General features: G+C 43.7%; 1 protein-coding gene across 1 annotated transcript; it reads right to left on the bottom strand.

Annotated features, from left to right (window-relative positions):
- Window positions 1-4,617: 4,617 nt before the first annotated feature.
- On the bottom strand, window positions 4,618-8,176 carry stbd1 (starch binding domain 1). The gene is made up of 2 exons (XM_059988823.1): window positions 7,790-8,176; window positions 4,618-5,940 (listed from the first exon to the last, which is right to left on the bottom strand). Exons 1-2 carry the CDS (start codon window positions 8,007-8,009, stop codon window positions 5,039-5,041), a joined length of 1,122 nt encoding a protein of 373 aa, XP_059844806.1. The 5' UTR covers window positions 8,010-8,176; the 3' UTR covers window positions 4,618-5,038.
- Window positions 8,177-19,309: the final 11,133 nt, after the last annotated feature.

Here is a 19,309-nt window from a genome sequence, read left to right as displayed (position 1 = left end):
CGACACATCAGATTTCGGCCTCTCTTTCTCCTTCACTTCAATCTCTCTAATCATCTCTGGTTCATTACACTATACCCAATCCAGTACAGCCAATCCCCTAGTTGTCTCAACAAGCTGTTCTAAAAAGCATTCTGATAGACAATCAACAAATTAGAGCCTCCAGTGCTCTAATGAGAACAACCCAAGTTTGTCCAACCTGTCCTTATAGTTCATATCCCCTAATCCAGGAGGCATCTTAACTATTTGAAGTATCTGTGCTATGTGCCATTGGTAATATTTTACACCTTGGCCCCAAGAAACACTGTTTTGTTTGGCTACATTTATATATGGTTGAATGATAATTAAACTTAACTTGATTTTTGTAAGCCTCTTTTGCACCCACCCCGTTGCTTCCACATCCTTCCTATGCTGGATGAACCAGAAACACACAATATTAATTGATTTTATGTAGCTACAGCAGGACTTTCTTACACTTATACTAAACACTCCTGCCAATGGCAAGCATTCTATACACCTTTACCATCTTTTCTACTTGCATAGACACTTCAAGTGAATTTTGGATCAAAAATCAATACATGAATGAAAATGTATAATACAAAGGAACATGTATAATGAACTTCTATGCTAAGACTCAGTGCAAAATGAGCAACTAAGGCTTAAATTACACCTATATAAAAGTTGCAAGAAACATAAGGTAGGTGATTTTAACTTTCCACATATTTACTGGAACACCCATATTGAAAAAAGACTGGATAAGATAAGAGTTTGTCAAATGTGTTTGAAAGTTTCCTAAATCAATATACAGTGTTTCCAACTAGAGAGCATGCAATACTGGATCTCCTATTAGGGAACAAGCAGGTGACAGGGTGTGTGTAGGGGAACACTTTGCATCTAGTGATCATAATTCTCAGTTTCAAGTTAATTAAGGACAAACAAAGGTCTGGTCCTGAGACTGAGATTCTAAATTGGTGAACACGAGGAAATCTGCAGATGCTGGAAATTCAAGCAACACACAGAAAATGCTGCTGGAACACAGGAGGCCAGGCAGCATCTATAAGGAGAAGTACATTCAACATTTTTTCTATCAGAAGAAGTTGGGGGTTATATGTGAGGCAGGGTTTGAGGGTCGGCACAACATTGTGGGCCGAAGGACCTGTAATGTGCTGTACTATTCCATGTTCTTCTATGTAAGAAGTACAGTCGACATCAACTGTACTTGTTCCTATAGATGCTGCTTGGCCTGTGCATTCCACCAGCATTTTGTGTGTTTCTAAATTGGTGAAAAGCCTACTTCGATGGCATCACAAAGGTTCTGGTAGGTGTGGATTGGGATAGATTGTTTTCTGGGAAATGGATGCTTGTTAAGTAGGGACCCTTCAAAAATGAAATATTGAGAGTACAGAATTTTATGTTCCTGTTAGAATAAAAGGCACAGCTAACCGTTTAGGGCAAAGGTTCCCAGCTTCGGTTCTACAGACCCCTTGCTTAATGGTATTGGTTCATGGCATAAAAAAGTTTGGGAACCCCTGCTTCAGGGAACCTTGTTTTTCAAGGGGTATTGAGGCCCTGGATAAGAAAGAGGTGCTTTGCAGGTATAGGCAGCAAAGAACTGTTGAGGGCTAACGGGAAGAATGAGGTTGCTCTGTCAAGGTCATGGAGAATCCAAAGCTCTTCTACAGATAAATTAAGAACAAAAGAATATCAAGGCACAAGGTTGATCCAGTTGAAGATCAGTGTTCATCTATGTATGGACCCAAAAATGATGGAGACCTTAAATCCAATTTTGCATCTGTATTTATTCAGGGCATGGACACAGAGTCTATAGAACTGAAGCAAAACAGTAGCAAGATCATGGACCATATACGGATTACAGAAGAGGAGGTACTTGCTGTCGAGGAAAATTAGGGTGGACAAGACCCCTGGGTCTCACAAAGTGAATCCTTTGAACTCTTGGGAGACTAGTGCAGAAATTGCAGGGGCTCTGGCAGAGGTATTCAAAACATCCTTAACCATGGGTGAAGTGCCACAGGACAGGAAGATGGCTAATGTTATCCCATTGATCCAAGAAAGGTCCTAAGAGTAAGTGGTATATTATAGGCTGCTAAGCCTGACATCAGTAGTGGGTAAATTATTGGAAGGCATTCTAAGGGACAGGATATATAAGTATTTGGATAGATAGGGTCCTATTAGGGATACTCAACATGGCATTGTGCATGGCAGGTTGTGTCAAACCAATCTTATAGATTTTTTGAAGAGGTTACCAGGAAAGTTGATGAAGGAAAGACATTGGATGTTGTCTGTATGGACTTCAGAAAAGTTTAACACAAGGTCTGGTCAAGAACAGAATAGTATAGCAGGGTACAGGCCCTTCAGCCCATGGTGTTGTACCAACTCTAACTACTGTACTCCAAGATCAATATACCCTTGCCTTCCACATAGCCCTCCATTTTTCTTTCATTTAAGAGTCTTTTAAATGTCCCTAATGTATCTGCCTCTACCACCATCCTAGGCAGTACTTCTCACAAACCTAACACTGTGTGTAAAAGAAGTTACCTCCAACATACTCCCTATAGGCCAGCTGATGGTGCAGTGGCATCAGCGCCAGATTTCGGAGCAAAGGCTCCCAAGTTCAAATCCAGCCGGCTCCCTTGCACGCTTTCCATCCCTGCTGGGTTGAGCATCGAGCTAGCAACTCAGCCTCGTAAAAATAAGAAAGCCTGCTAAGAAAATGCTGTCATGACGGCGTCCCAATGACTCCACTCAGAGTTAAGGGCTTTCTTCTTTTTCTATTCTCCCAATACTTTACTCCAAGCAACTTAAAATTATGACCCCTTGTATTAGCCATTTCGGTCTTGGAAAAAAGTTTCCAGCTGTCCATTATATCTGTGTCTCTTGTACATGTCTATCAAGTCACCTTTCATCCTCTTTCTCTTCAAGGAGAAAACCCTAATTCTCTCAATTGATCCTCATAAGACATGCTGTCTAATCCAGGCAACATCCTGGTAAATCTCTGCACCCTTTCTAAAGCTTTGACATCTTTTCCCTATAATGAGGCAACCAGAACTGAAAATAATACTCCCAAGTGTGGTCTAATTAGAATTTTACAGAGCTGCAATATTACCTTCTGGTTCTTGAACTCAATTCCCTGATTAATGAAGGCTAACATATCATATACCTTCTTAACCACCCTATCAACTTAACACTGCAACAGTGTATATGAACTTCAGTCACTTGGCATTCAAGATGAGGTAGTATATTGGGTTCAACATGGTCTTCATGGGGAAGCCAGAGAGCCAGATGGGACTAGGTAAAATAACAGTATGGTATGGACTAGATAAACAAGAAGCCTGTTGGTGCATTAGTGCTCTGACTCTAAATTAGGAATGAATCATTAACATTGTAATGTGCCAGGTCTACTACATGAAAACAGGAAATGAAGCAGATACTAACTTTAAATCTGCTAATTCTGAAAGGACTACTAATACAAACTTCAGCACCGCAATTTTTCAAATTTTGCAACTGGATAGACATTAACCATAGTAATAAGTAGCATTAACCAAAGTGCACGCCTATTGGTGAGATTAATGTGTAGCTGGGATCCATGAAATAAATTTACTCCTTTTCAAAGAAAGAAGGATTCAAACTACTGGTAAGTACTTCAAAACTACAGATACATTTCTTAAGCGCAAACACGAGGAAATCTGCAGATGCTGGAAATTCAAACAACACACACAAAATGCTGGTGGAACACAGCAGGCCAGGCAGCATCTACAAGGACGTGAAGGGTCTCGGCCCGAAACATCGACAGTGCTTCTCCTTATAGATCCTTATAGATGCTGCCTGGCCTGCTGTGTTCCACCAGCATTTTGTGTGTGTTGATACATTTCTTAATCTAACATTATTACTTGTGTTATCTTCCAGTTGAGGTTTGTAAAAAGGATTTAATCCTCTTAAATTCATGTAAAGCACTACCAAATTCAAAATCAAGTCTGCTTGAATCAAGAAGACCTTTCGTTTCCAACCTCAACCTAATTCCATGGAGCTTTTGGAGATTGTAGGAAACTTGTATTCAGCGCCAACAGGTCAGATTTAAAACAACTTATACAGGTGCAGTTCCATTTAGACAACGATTTTGCATTCTAGTAGAATATTGAAATGCTAGATTTACCTAAAATGATATTCACAACATGCAAGCCTGTTTAACAATCACTTTAAATCTCGACTTTAATAAAGCATTGCTTCAGGCAGGGCGATGCAAAAGAATCAACTTCCAAGTACTTGCTTTTCAAAAAAGTCTACAAGGCTACTGCTCCACTTGTGTTATTTTCTATTCAATTGTGACCTTACATTGAAATTGCACGTTTAATATCACTGGCATTCGCCATGAAATTTGTTGTCTTGCAGCAACAGTACATTGCAATGATGATAGTTTCTTTAAACTATACAATAAAAAAATATAAAATTAAATGAGTAGTGCAAATGACAGCAAAAAGAAAAACAAGTGAGGTAGTATAGGTGGGTTCATTGTCTATTCAGAAATTTGATGGTGGAGAGCAAGAAGCATGGATTTATTGCACCTGATGGTGGAAGTTAAACAAGTATTCAATATCACTTTAACCAAAAAGCATTTATTGAGATCACTTTAATTGAACACATTGCTCACAGTACAGGCTTAGAAATTGTAAGGGTTATTTTTTAAGGTCTTGTGCACATTAATTATCAATTGTCAATATATGCTTAGTACAGGAGCTGTTCTATCTGGTAGAGAGAGGAAACAGTCGAAGTTCCTGCATAAAGTAGTAACTAGTTGCAGGAGATTAAGCAGTCCCGACCTTTAGTGGTAAATCTGAAATTGAAGTGTAGAAGTGAGCAAAGAGGCAGCAGCAGGTTATTAAACCAATTATAACAGCAAGAAATGGCAAGTTAAATAAGAAATTATTCCTCATTTGTAAAGGGTAAACTTAAATTAACTCAAGGCTTCAAATGAACTCGATCAATACTGCATTTTAAGCAATGTGCTGCAATTGCCACCTGTGATTCAGTGGTAACCCCAGCATTGATATATTTCCATATCTTCGTGGCTAGTCTCTAGGTATCTATTTGGGCATTCCTCCCATCGCCAGATCTTTCCATTTTCCACCACCACATACTTCCATTCAAACCTGGAATTTGCTGAGAGCTGAATGGTATTAGACCAGAATCCATCCTTATTTGGTTTCAGTGGTACATAATTCTCCCATTGTCCTAGAGATTCATGGTTTCCTGTCACTGCAAGGATCTGAGAATTTGAGCAAGTCATGTAGTGAACATTGAAACTCACTGAGACATTGTTGAAGGGCAAAGGAGACACGGCAGCGACTTTCTTGGTAGGATTTTCAGACTCCAAGTTTATAGCTGTTCTTTCTGATTCGTCTTTTAAGACCAATTTGATGCTTTTCCTTTTGTCTTTTTCTATTTTCGTTTCAACAGTATCCAAGGCACTGGGCACTGCAGCATGAGTTTCACTGATTACTTTATTTGTCTGAATGAGCTGACTACCTCTACTGGCCAACTTTTGATCAACTGCTGAAACAAGACCCAAAGCTTTGCCTTCGTGCTCAGATTTGTTAAGCACCTCTTCCATACTCAGAGTTGCTTTTATTTTTCCACAAACAGGGCTCTTTTCTTGTCCCAAATTATTCTCGATGTGTACATTATGGACAGGACTTCCTCCACCACTGGTTGGTTGAGTCACCTGTTCAGTTTCAGCAGCAGGACAGTCTTTTTTATTTGACAGTGCAGGGAGGCCCATTTCTCTGTGCTCACTGGCTGTTGTGTCTGAAATTACTTTAAGCTCTGAAGCAACAGAGTTTTGTGTAACTGGAGATGATGGCACGCCAGCTTTCAACTCATCTGTTCTCTTGATTTCAAGTCTATTGGCATTTTCAGTATCAGCTTTAACTGTGGAGTGTGAAAAGAGACAGACTGACTCAAGATTAATGCATTTAGATAACTGCTTGCAAACATCAAAATATTCTATTTAACAGCTCCCAACAATAACATTTGATTACAATCTTGTTCCATTTTGATAATGGGAGAGCTTTTTTTTGGTGGGATGCCTTTTTCAAGAATACATAAAAGCAAATGAAGTTGTTTTAAGAAAATTAAGTGTTTGCCTCAGTTTATTTAAAAGGGTGCATGCACTTACAATCAGATATTTGGTTGAGAATGTGTTGTGATAGATACATATTCCAGCCCTGTCCACTATGGGCACCACAGTAACGTAGCAGTTAGCGCGACGCCATTACAGCCCTGATTCAATGATGGCGCCTTTCTGCAAGGAGTCTGTACGTCCTCCCCGTGGAATGTGTGGGGTTCCCCGGGTGCTCCGATCCACCCCAAACACCTACCGCGTAGGTTAATTGGTCGTTGTATAATTGTCCCGTGATTAGGTTAGGTAGGGTTAATTGGGTTTGTCGGTGTAGCTCGTACTCCGCACTGTATCGCTAAAAAAGAATGAACGAATAAATCAATAAAATTAAGTTTATGAGCTGGGTTGAAAGTTCCAATATTTGACATATACAGGACCATCCGGGAGACCTGTTGGTAAACCGCAGATGCTCCGGATCTGAAAGGTTATCGGTCAGCTATCGGTCAGTAAAATGACTGACAGTACATTATCGGCAACCTTTTGACAGGTGGTGGAATTCTTCAACCTGTCCGAGGAGTCAGTTCAATTGGAGTCATTGCGGGATTTATAACAATTGATTTCTTCGACCGTAGCAATTAGCTAAAAAATATTTTCAGTCAAGTTGCAATCTGAAAACAATTCTTTAAAAAAAAGGTGGGGGCGAATGTTAGATCATTATCAGTTGGCTCTGCCCTGTGTAGATGCGAATTACAAGGGTGGTTTCTGGCGCAGTGCAGACAGGGGAAACCCCCTTACACAATGCGCTGGAAACCACCAACCTAAAGGGGGTCCGCAGTTACTCTCACTCTTCAGCCGTTTAACGCGGGTTATTGGTGATACGACTTGGAGTTACTCACTCCCCCCGAAACACGGGGGGGGGGGGGTGGGGAAGCTACCTCTCATTTTCACAGATTTGGTGTCAAGCTGCTGTGAAGTCGTGGTACAAATCACTCTCGAGCCTGTTGCTAATTTATTATTTGGCATGCCATTTTAAATTCGGATATTACAGATTAAGCGCTTCCTCCTGCTGTAATCAAAGAACTGGGCTTCCCACTCCCATTCTCTAGATTCCGGACCAGGTTGTACGACTCAGCACAAGTCTAGAGACTGGGTATTACAGGATAAATACGCCAATTTGGAGAATTTAAAAATAATACAACACTAAATACAGATTTTTTAAAAAACTAGGAAGAAAGCGCAGTTTCACTATTTCCGCATTACTGGTTAAGTTCCTCAAAAAAAAACGGTAGGCGCTCATTGCAGAACAGAGTGGGGGGGAGCACACAGTCAGTGAAGGGAGGAGAAATATCAAGTTCATCAAAGCTCAACTACGTCGTTCCAGTCCCTCGTGGAACTGTCTGGGGAATGTCTACAGCCTGTCTTGTAAAATGATCTGTCATAGAATCCACCGAACTCTCTGTGGTGGGGATTAAAACGGTGCAGCAAACACTCGGATCATGCAGCGCCTTATGTAAAGCGAAATGGGATTAACGTTTGGAATAGAAACGGTTTCTTTTCACACAGAAGCTGCCTGACCTGTGGGGCATCTGCAACCTTTTTTTTTGTTACAGGATTTCCAACTTATTTTAAACACATTATCGGAGAAAGTTAATGGTTTACCCGCAACACTATTCCCTGGGTCCGCGCCACTCTCCCTCTGTACTCGGTCTCTGTCGTTCTCGGGAACAGTGCTCAGCGCCTCCAGTTTCTCCCGGTTCCTGCCTCTGCTCCACCACATCCAAGAGGCCAGGGCCACGACCACCGCCACGGGTACCACGGTCCAGGAGCTACTGAGCATTGTCACCAGCCCCGCCACAATACTCAACAAACCCAGTGCCATGACCGCACCTTCCCTCCTCCCGTTCACCTTTGATTTTTTTACAGCAGCGCGGTCGACAAACCCACAGCCCCGGCTCCGCCTCCTGACCAGGCGCCGCACTGCAGTAGCGTTGTACTTAAAGCGGTACTTCTCTCCAGAATTGATGGAGTAGTGTCTGCGAGTTGCAGTTCAACTCATCCACCTGGCGCTGATGGAGCTTATGATGTTGATCTGTTGTAATCCACCGTTATCCCAGCCACTAGTTCGGGTTTTCTTATCAAAGTTCAATAATACTTTGTCGGATTCAGTTCAGTAACTCCGATAAAAGATTACAGGGCAAAATGCAATATTGTAAAGATTCTGTTGGTTCACCAGCAACTTTAATGGAAACCACCCACTACCCAATACCTGATCTGCACCTGACTGTCTACTTCACACCACGTGGCTGACTCAGTCTCCTGAACAGTAGCCTCACTCCAAAACAACGCAACAAAACATATCTTGGGCCAAAAATGATCGGTTAGAACATAGAACAGTGTAGCACTCTACAGGACCTTCAACACCAGATGCTGTACCAACCTACACACCTCATAACCTTCCATTTCACTTACATCCATCCAAGAGTCTTTTAAATGCTCCTATTATATCAGCCTCAGTCGCTTGCATTCATTGGCTTAACCCCTATCCTGATAATCAGGATATGTCAGACAAAGTAATCCTGGTATCCTTGTACTGTTCCCCACTAATTTATGGGAACATGTCCAACTTGGAAAGGTTGTCTAAATATTCACTCCAAGAATTCACACATTGTGGATGTTCTGATGACCATTCTGGATATTTTTATTTCTCATCCAGTGAAGTCCTCACTCGAGATTAGCCACTAATGGACAAGACTACAGGAATCCACCAATCACTGCCTACCACCTCCCTGGTCAGCGCCCTCACTCGAGATAATAGACAATAGGTGCAGAAGTAGACCATTCGGCCCCTCGAGTCTGCACCGCCATTCTGAGATCATGGCTGATCTCAATACCCAGTCCCTGCCTTGTCCCCATATCCCTTGATTCCCCTATCCATCAGATATCTATCTAGCTCCTTCTTGAAAGCATCCAGAGAATTGGCCTCCACCGTCTTCCGAGGCAGTGCATTCCACACCTCCACAACTCTCTGGGAGAAGAAGCTCTTCCTCAACTCTGTTTTAAATAACTGACCTCTTATTCTCAATCCATGCCCTCTGGTACTGGACTCTCCCAACATCTGGAACGTATTTCCTGCCTCAATCCTATCAAATCCTTTAATTATCTTAAACGTTTCAATCAGATCCCCTCTCAATCTCCTCAATTCCAGCGTGTACAAGCCCAATCTCTCCAATCTCTCTGCGTAAGACAGCCCTGCCATCCCAGGAATCAACCTAGTGAATCTACGCTGCACTTCCTCAATTGCCAGAATGTCCTTCCTTAAACCTGGAGACCAAAACTGTACACAATATTCCAGGTGTGGTCTCACCAGGGCCCTGTACAAATGCAAAAGGACATCCTTGCTCTTGTATTCAATTCCCCTTGTAACAAAGGCCAACATTCCATTTGCCCTCTTCACTGCCTGTTGCACTTGCTCATTCACCTTCATTGACTGGTGAACTAGGACTCCTAGGTCTCTTTGCATTTCTCCCTTACCTAACTCGACACCGTTCAGACAATACTCTGCCCTCTTGTTCCAGCTTCCAAAGTGGATAACTTCACATTTATTCACATAAGATTGGGGCACTACCCAATATACCCACATACCCACTGATGGACAAGACTACAATCTACCAATCAGTGCCTACCACCTCCCCGGTCAGCTGATGAACTAGTAATTCTTTAAGTATCGTTTGGAGGAATGCCTATGTGTTGAGAATTTGATACCTTCTAACCTGACAACTGCACCAGTAGTTAAGGGCCCAAGGCAAGGTTAGGCGAGACAACCTGAATACCAGAGGTAACCGCACCTCCAGCTAACCTGCAGAATCACATGACAGTGCTGAAAATCGCCAGTGTGTGTGGCACCTACTGAAAGTCGGTCAGTCTTATTCCCACAATTAGCTACTGCAGCTTGTTCTCCATTGTCAACAAACTGATGGAAGGAGACATCAAAAATGCCATCAACTACCACCTACTCAAGCATTGTTAAGTGCTGCTGGAGTTTAGGGCAGCATGAGGCTCTTCATTTGTACAAAAATATTGGGGGGGGGGACTCAGGAACACCATTACACACAGATATAGGGTTCTTCATTGCCATTTCTCTACCGGTTGCGGTTGTTAGCCCTGAGATGAACCCCCGAACCTGGAGGACCGGTTCTTACTCTGGCACTTACCCTTTGATCTACCAAGAGTCAAAGCACAAGGCCCTGACTCTTTCCAACACAGCTCTCTGAGTCACTGAGGCACACTAACCTCCAGACCCTATAACAAGGTCGTGGTCCTCTTGGATCACTCATACACAAACTTCTCATTAATTGATAGAAAACAGGAGTGGAATTACAAAAAGCCAGGGGCACCCAAGAACAAAAATGCTGCTAATGTCTTGAGAATGCAGAAATATTAGAGATGTCAATGAGGGTTTAGACTTAATCCTCCCTGTGGTAGTGTGACTGTGGGAAAAGTCAAGAGCATAAATGAGCTGCTATTGAAGATAAACATTCAAAAGAAGGCTTCAAGATATTTATAGTACCAAAACAGCAAAAAAAAAAAAAACAGGCAATGATGGCTTTCATCCAAGAATTTTAAAGATGGTTGAGGAAGAGACAGCAGGTTTATAATTTACCAAGCAGTATTTGAAAATGGCACAAAAATATCAGTATGTATTTAATGTGTAAAACAATAAATTGGTATCCTGTAGCCCAGTGTGTATTACCATGCACAGGTAAATTCCAGAGTGGGTAATTTGGGATAAAAATATTGACTATTTGATAAGACTGCTGAAATTCATAAGTATTTGTTAAAGTTTAATTTTTGGAAGAAATATGCTTAAAGGGAAGCCACTTTATATTGTGTCTGTCAACTTCTACAAATTAATTATTATTCATATATAAGGTGACTGTGGCATTTTCAGTATCGATGGGATTTGGGCAATGGCAAACTCAAGACAGTTGTACTGGGACCAATTGCTGTCAGTTGAGTAATGCTGTGAACTGTGGTTTGTTAAAGACCTGCTGCTAAATTTTTTCAAGTAAATTGAAGGTTAATCTCAGGTTCAGGGCCTACTTCCCTTTTCCAGAGACACAAGTCTCTGCAGCTGCTGATAAATGAAGGAAGGTGTTAAGTGGAACCAGAGCATCCCTTCTTCTCTCATCTTGTTCCGCTTATCACCTTCCTTGTCTATCAGTTTCCAGCATCCGGAGCCTCGGTCCCTGAATCCCCTCTCCCTCCCCACCCCCACCTACCCCTGTTTTACTTTCCTTATCTGTTTCAACCTGTCACACACAGCCAGTCTCCCCCCTCCCACCACACACCACCCACTCATCATCCCTCACCTCACCTGCCTCCACCTATCACCTCACCCTTCCCACTCACCTCTTTATACTGGGCATCTCCCTTCTATACTGATTCAGGATCTCAACCCACAACATCAACCATCTCTTTGTCTCCACAGGTACTGGCTGACCCACAAAGTTCCCTCAGCTCTTTGCTTGTTGCTCCGTTATTGCAGCCAATGACATGACATCATGGTCACCACACCACCACGAATGAATTACACTTGTTTTAAAGTTTTCCTTTCTAGGAGAACATCAAGCAGCAACAACGGCCACCGGCTCCCATGCTTGTCTCTTCTGCCGATTAGATCCCAGCATTGTTTAGGACCTCACTGACTGAACTGAGAGAGCTGCTGCTGGAAGTTCCGCCGAAGGTCCATTCAGTTCTTCTGGGTAAAGAAGCAGCTAGTAATCCTTACATTCTTTGAAGTAAGTTTGAGATGCGTACTTCAAAGTTTACCACTCTGAGATTCATACGTATACATCGCCATGAATCTCAGGGTAGAACCTGGAATACATACTTTGATAACAAATTTATTATGAACATTGAATGATGTCTTGCTACTGATAGGAAATACTGGGCCAAAATGTATGCATTCCTGGTTGATCTCAGTAAGATTGAAGCCAATAAATTAGACAAAGTCTTTCACAAAGACTGTCCTCATGAGAGACAAAGTGGTGGGGGGGAGATAGAGTGAGAGAGGGAGAGAGAGAGGGAGTGAGAGAGAGGGAGAGGGAGGGAGAGAGAGAGGGAGTGAGAGAGAGAGTGAGGGAGAGGGAGGGAGGGGGAGAGGGGGAGAGAGAGAGAGAGAGAGAGAGAGAGACTATGTCTGTGAGTTAAACAGCTCCTCAACTGAGACTTACTTCCTGACATTTCCATGAAATAATTTAAATCGCAAAATTTAGTTTGGGCAGGATAATTTAAGTGCAATGAAAGGTTTTGACAAGTCAAACTGTGAAATATTGTTTGGAGTGGTTAATGAATTGGTCACATGGAGACCCACAGCATGAGACAATCAGGCCTACTGCTGCACGCCACCTTTACACTGATATAAAAAATTCCTGGGAAAATTCAGATAAATAAGTGAACTGGGTTTTACATGGCAAAGGAATTGATGCAGTTGCTTCACAGTTCCAGGGGCCCATCTTCATTCCTGATCTCAGGTGATGCATGTGTGGAGTTTTCAAGTTCTCTTTCAGACTTAGTTGTTCACTGTAAATTGTCTTAGGCATCGGTTAATGGCAAAAAAAAGTATCAAAGGGGAATTGATGGACGTGTGACAGAGAATAGGTTTCAGCTAAAAGGGAAATAAAGAGAACTGAAATGAAATTGTTCCTATGGGAAGCAGCATAATTCCAATGGGTTGAATGGCCTTTTATATTGTTATAAGACAAGAATGCACTCTCTGTAAATCTAATTCAGCAGGATGGCAGAACAATACAAAACAGAATTGGCTGAAATATTACAATCACTCTCCAAATTCACACATAAAGAAAGAAGAAGAGTGGTGGACATACCCAAGAGACACTGGGTGTACTCTGATGTGAGCAACATTGAGTGGAAAAACATCAGCAAAAAAAATCATGTTCAGGAACATTGCTGATCGAAATGTTTGCACTTTCATACAATTGAGTTTAACTTTTTGCTACTTTCATACAATAGCAATTTGAAAGGCAAACCACTCGCCTCACTGTAGATAAACACTAACTGTTTCTACGTCTGTTCATTCCATTTCTGTCAATTGTTACCAGCTGCCATAGTCAGTCTCTGAAGTGTAGATGTATCCTTAAGTTAGTAGTTAGTATTGAGGGGAACTCGGTGAATGTTTTTGGAATAGACATTTATCAATCATATTGGCAAAACCAAATCAAGGAGGTAATCCCACTGCATCAATTAAAAAGTATTTATTTTTCCTACTTTTAGAGTGATGTTGCAGAATTATATTGGTTATTGTCCAACAAGGCTTCACCATTCTCATGACTTTTTCAGTCTTTTTTGCTTCCATGTTGCACATCACCTCCCACAAACTTTCCACAGGAGTACAGCTAATCGTCAGAACTAATGGAAAACTACTCAACTAGTAACAATTACACCCCAGAACCAATGTCAGCCAAACCTCCTTAGTCAATGTTCAGTCTGCAGACAATCTTTGTGTTTGTGTGTGTTTGGAGAACAAATGTGTTCACTGAAACATAACACGAGGATGAGCCTTGCACATGATGCTTGTAACACAGAGGTGCCCCCATAAACTGCTCCTTCTGAACCGCAGTGGCTTCCCACAATAAAGGTTCACCGCAGAACCTGGAAACACAGACCTCGGGACTTTCCTCTCTAAAGGCAGCTATTGATCCCTTCAAGATGGCACCAGCGAACAACAATTCCTTGGTGACATCTTTCAGGTAGCCAATCTTCTCAATTATTTCACTTTTTCTATGCCTTCTGCTTGTTCCTTTTATCTTGTTTGTGTCACGGAAACTGTTGGAGCCCATGGTGTGCAGCATCATTGTCATAGTCTGTGAGCCAGCACAGCCTTTTGTCAATTGAAGAAAATCACATTCTGAGTTTGATAGCCATAGAGTCCTTCAGCACAGAATCAGGACCTTTGGCTCAAGTTATTAATCTGCTGAGTTCTATCGACCTGCACCTGGACCGTACCCCTACCGTCCATGCACCTATCCAAATTCCTCTAAAATGTGGAAATCAAACCTGAAAAGTTTCCTCTCATGTTCCCCTTAAATATTTCTCCTTTCATGCTTGACCTGTGACCTCTATTTCTAGTCACACCCAACCTCAGTGGAAAAAGCCTGCTTCAATTTGAAGATTGTTATCTTAGATTCACTATCTACCCAGCTCTCCTAAGTACTTCTAAGATCTGGACCACTTTCAGCAAGCATATAAAGGCACTGGAAGAGTGACACCAGCGGCATCTCTGCACGACCCTCCAAGTGCAGTGGGAGGAATAGCACAAGTATCCTCTCCTTGGCCAGCACTCGAGTTTCTAGTTACACTTGGTCCAGCTATGTTAGGCGGGCCACACTGTTCATGGGTCCATCACCAGATACCTGAAGCAGGCAAGGAATTTCAAGCTCTTGTGCAAAGAGAGAAGAGAAAAAAAATCAAAGCCCATGATCACAACTTCCTTCACAACTCTTGGGAACCTCTGGACAAAGTGGAAATGGAGCAGTCAGGATGGCACTGGGAACCCGGGTGCCATGCATCAAGACCACATGGAAGGGTGTGCAAGGGGCAGAAAGAATACCCCACCTGCCCTCTCAACACCCCTTCCTCCTTCTGTGGGAGTGTCCGCAGTTCCCACATTGAACTCACCAACCATCTCAGAGCCCACAAAGCCAGAGCGGAAGCAAGCTGTCCACAATCCAAAAGTACTGCTTAAGAAAGTTTGATGCTGAGGAGATGCAGGGAGCTCTGTTGTAGCTCTTAATTATTATGATACAAAGAATAGTGAGGATTAATAATGTAACAGGGGTGGTTGCCAGGCTGGGTTTGATCCAGGTCTGTTGTGGTGAAGATTCGTATCTTCAACCAGCGGACTACTGGGAGAGGAGAGGCTCGGACCAGCTGGACCCAAGTGCAGGGGGGACCAGAGATGAGGATGGAGTTGAATAATAAATCTTTGCTTGTGGATTGGTTTGTAGAGAACACAGGGTAGGACTCGAGTATCCCTAAACGTAGGTAAACTCTAGGCTGAGCAAAGACGAACAATACAGAGGGACCTTAAATAGACAAACAAAACCCGGGACAGGGGCACCGAGAACAGAAACCGACATAGGCAAAGATAATCAACCAGTAATCAGGGGAGGAGGTGCGTCAGAGTCTGGATGTCTCTGGTGCCCCCAGGTGGTCAGACCACAGCATGATAGGACCCTATAAGCCCCACTCCCACCCACCCCATGGCCAGCACCTGACAGCCCAGGGCAATTTCGATGGTGACAGTCTCTGATCAGATCTAGGTGTAGGACATCATGGGAGAGAGCCTACAGCCTTTCCTCTGGGCCATATCCCTCCCAATCTACCAAATACAGGAGCCAGCCATGGACCAGACAGGAGCCCAAAAGGTGACGGATGTTGTATGCTGGCTCATTGTCAATGATGCAAGGAGCTGGGGGCAATCTCGGGACCCTTTGACCAGGACAGAAGGAAGGCCCCAGCCTCCTCAGATGGTTGTCTTGCCACTATTTCACAGAAGCTGGGCCGTCTAAGCCTTCTTCCACTTCTGCAGGCAACAACAGCCAGCAGACAGGAGTTCCCACCCTGGGTTCCTGCTCGAGAAACAGAAGGCACAGATAACAAAACTAACACTTGAAGGGAGGCACAGAATGTTACGAGCAAACTCTGCCCAGAGCAGATAATCACTCCAAGCCAAGTGACTGGGCAGCCTGTCACACAGCACCCAAGGGTCTTCTCTAAGGCCTGGTTGGTCCTCTCCATGTCACAGTGAAATCCAAATGGGAGGCCGACCATAGCTCCAATGAGCTGACATGAGGCCTCCTAGAACCAGGAGTTAACTAAGAGCCTCAGTCAGAAACAACATCCTGGGGAAAGTCGAGCACACGAAACATGGGTTACAACATAAGATTAGCTGTTTCCTGAGTTGAGGGAAGCTTGGCTATGGGCACAAAGTGGCAGGCCTTGGAGAACCAGTCCAATAGCACTATAATTACAGTGTTACCACAATAGTGGCAGACCAGTAACATAGTCCATGGATGTATGGGACCAGTGGCCTGAAGGAATGGGCAATGGTGTAGCAACCCCTGTCAGTGTGATCTGAGTCACGGAGAATAAGGAGAGGAACTGTTGTGAAGTGACTCTTCAATTCATGGAAAGCTATCTTGACATCTGGACTCCAGTGAAATGAATCGGTGGTTCCCTTAATAAGGATTGCGGCAGAACTTCCAGTAAAACGTAGTAAACCCCAGTAACCACTGGAGCTGCTCGATCGTGGTCAGTTGCAGCCAATCCCTGATGGCCTGGGTCCATCTGCAGATTCCCTTTAGAGTCTGTAAATCTGAGGAGACTGGAGGTGCAGAACTCTCTTCTCCAGTTTGATGAATAGTTTGTTCTAGAGTAAACACTGAATGACCCAAACATGTTGAATGCGTTTGTGGTAGGTCTTCGAGAAGATGAGTAAATGAAAGTGATTCAGCATCTCTTGGAGAATGTTGTAGACAAGGGCCTGGAAGAGTGGTGTCTAAACTGAAAGGCATCACAAGATATTCACCGTAGCCAATGGGGGTGTTAAAAGCAATCTTTCATTTTTCACCCTCCTGAATGCAGGCCAGCTTATCTGGTTTTCAAAGGTCCAATTTAGTAAAGATTGTTGTCCCTTGTGGCAATTCAAAAGCCATGGTCATCAGTGGCAAGAGGTACAAGTTCTTCACTGTGATCTTTATGAAGCTTCAATAATCTATACACGCTTGGAGACCCCATCCTTCCTCACCACAAAGAAGCAGCCTGCGTCAGCAGGGGATGTGGAGGGGCGGATGCCAGGGCATCACAGATGTACTCCTCCATGGCCTCGCTTCCTAGAGCTGTTAGGGAGTAGAATCTTCCTTGGGCTGGACAGTTTCCAAGCAGCAATTCAATTGCACAGTCACAAGTTTGATGAGGAACAAGTTTTGTGGCCCTTTTTTCATTAAAAACCTCTAGCAGGTCTGCATACCCAGGAGGAACTTGCAACAGACATTGGAAAGACATTCTTGCCATAGAGGGAGTACAGAGAAGGTTCACCAGATTGATTCCTGGGATGGCAGGACCCATATGAAGAAAGACTGGATTGACTAGGCTTATACTCACTGGAATTTAGAAGATTGAGGGGGGATCTTATTGAAACATATAAAATTCTAAAGGGATTGGACAGGCTAGATGCAGGAAGATTGTTTCCGATGTTGGGGAAGTCCAGAACGAGGGGTCACAGTTTAAGGATAAAGGGGAAGCCTTTTAGGACCGAGATGAGGAAAAACTTTTTCACACAGAGAGTGGTGAATCTGTGGAATTCTCTGCCACAGGAAACAGTTGAGGCTGGTTCATTAGCTATATTTAAGAGGAAGTTAGATATGGCCCTTGTGGCTAAAGGGATCAGGGGGTATGGAGAGAAAGCAGGTACAGGGTTCTGAGTTGGATGATCAGCCATGATCATACTGAATGGCAGTGCAGGCTTGAAGGGCCGAATGGCCTACTCCTGCACCTATGTTTCTATGTTTCTATGACAGCCCGTGAGACTGGCTAGGCAAGCCGCCCAGCAGGAGGAGACCATCCATGAAGTCCACTGGCGGGCCAGTCAACATATGTGTTGTGGAAGGCTAACCAGGGGCACCCTAAGATCAATGAGAACTCAGTAGAATGAATAAGGTGAAAAAGGATAGTCATATACGCTGTTCTCTAAGTAGACAGATGGGAGCAGTGAGGTGACGGGTCCTCCCAAGGCCCAGAGATCTCCTGTCCAGAGCTGTGGCCATGACCAATTGGTTGAGGTGGGCCAGGGGAATTTGGAGAAGTCTTACTAACCTGGGTCCATGAAATTGCCTGGTGTGCCAGGATTCATAATCCATAGACACTGTGCGGTAGCACACCAACGTAGCAGAGCTGGGAGGAATGGTGGTACCTGTCACAGATCTCCATTCCCTGGCAGAGTCTGTATGTTTACCGGACAACTCAGGACAGGTAGAATGGAAATGGCCCGGCTCACAATAGAGCTAGCACTTTCCCTTTATTCTCCAGTCTGGCTCAGCTGCATCAACCCCAGTGGAGGAGTTTGAGGGGAGCTGTGGGACAATGAGTCTGTACAGAGACTGACAGCTCTAACAGACTCACGGCAGTTCCCTGTGCTTTCCCTGTCAACCCAATTAGAAGTACTGATGAGTCTTGAAATCTTCAGCTGGATCTCTGGCCAACACTTCATCTTTAATTTCACCTGATCACCCACATGACTATAAGGACTTCAGTGTACCAGCAACAGTGTCTACCACTAGGGTGCAGAACTTAATTGTGTAGTTAGTCATGCAACAGGTACCCCAGCAAAGTTGGAGGAGTCAGTTGGCCAACTCTCATCTACTAAAGGGTGATTAAACACCCCTTCATCTTGATGGTGAAGAGGGATATGTCTGTACAACACGGAGAATTCTTCATGAACACCATAAGCCAGTCAAGAGCTTTGCTAGGTAAGAGAACAATAATTTAGATCACTTTGCAATAGTCAGAGGGAAACTTGCTGGAATGCAGTCACAAGCCAGAGAACACTGAGTGAGAAACCCTCCACTGGTCCCTCGGTTGCAATCAAATCACTCAAACGCTGGCAGGTTCAGAGAGTCGGGAGTTAGAGTGGCAGCAGAAGCTCATTGTATCAGCCAGATGATCTTGGTGAGCATCTTCAGGACAGTGAAAATCTACTGGAGCACAACCTCATGCCCACTCACCATGACTACCTGACTGGTCAGCGCTGGTCAGAGATGCTCATACTCTGCTGGGTCCATGTTGTGGCTCAGTCTTGCTCTAACCAGGGTGGCTGCCACATTGGGTTTCATCCAGGGTTGTTATAGTGAAAAAGTATCTTCAAGCAGTGGACTACCTGGAGGGGCATAGACCATAAAAACATAGAAAACCTACAGCACAATACAGGCCCTTCAATCCACAAAACTGTGCCGAACATTACCCTAACTACCCAGGCTTTACCCATAGCCCTCTACTTTTCTAAGCACCATGTAGCCATCCAGGAGTCTCTTAAAAGACCCTATCATTTCTGCCTCCATCACCGCTGCTGGCAGCCCATTCCACGCACTCACCACTCTCTGC

The sequence above is a fragment of the Hypanus sabinus genome, chromosome 14, assembly GCF_030144855.1.
Source record: "Hypanus sabinus isolate sHypSab1 chromosome 14, sHypSab1.hap1, whole genome shotgun sequence".
NCBI lineage: Eukaryota > Metazoa > Chordata > Chondrichthyes > Myliobatiformes > Dasyatidae > Hypanus > Hypanus sabinus.
The sequence above is the reverse complement of the archived record's forward strand: the minus strand, read 5'-3'. Positions and strand labels throughout refer to the sequence as shown.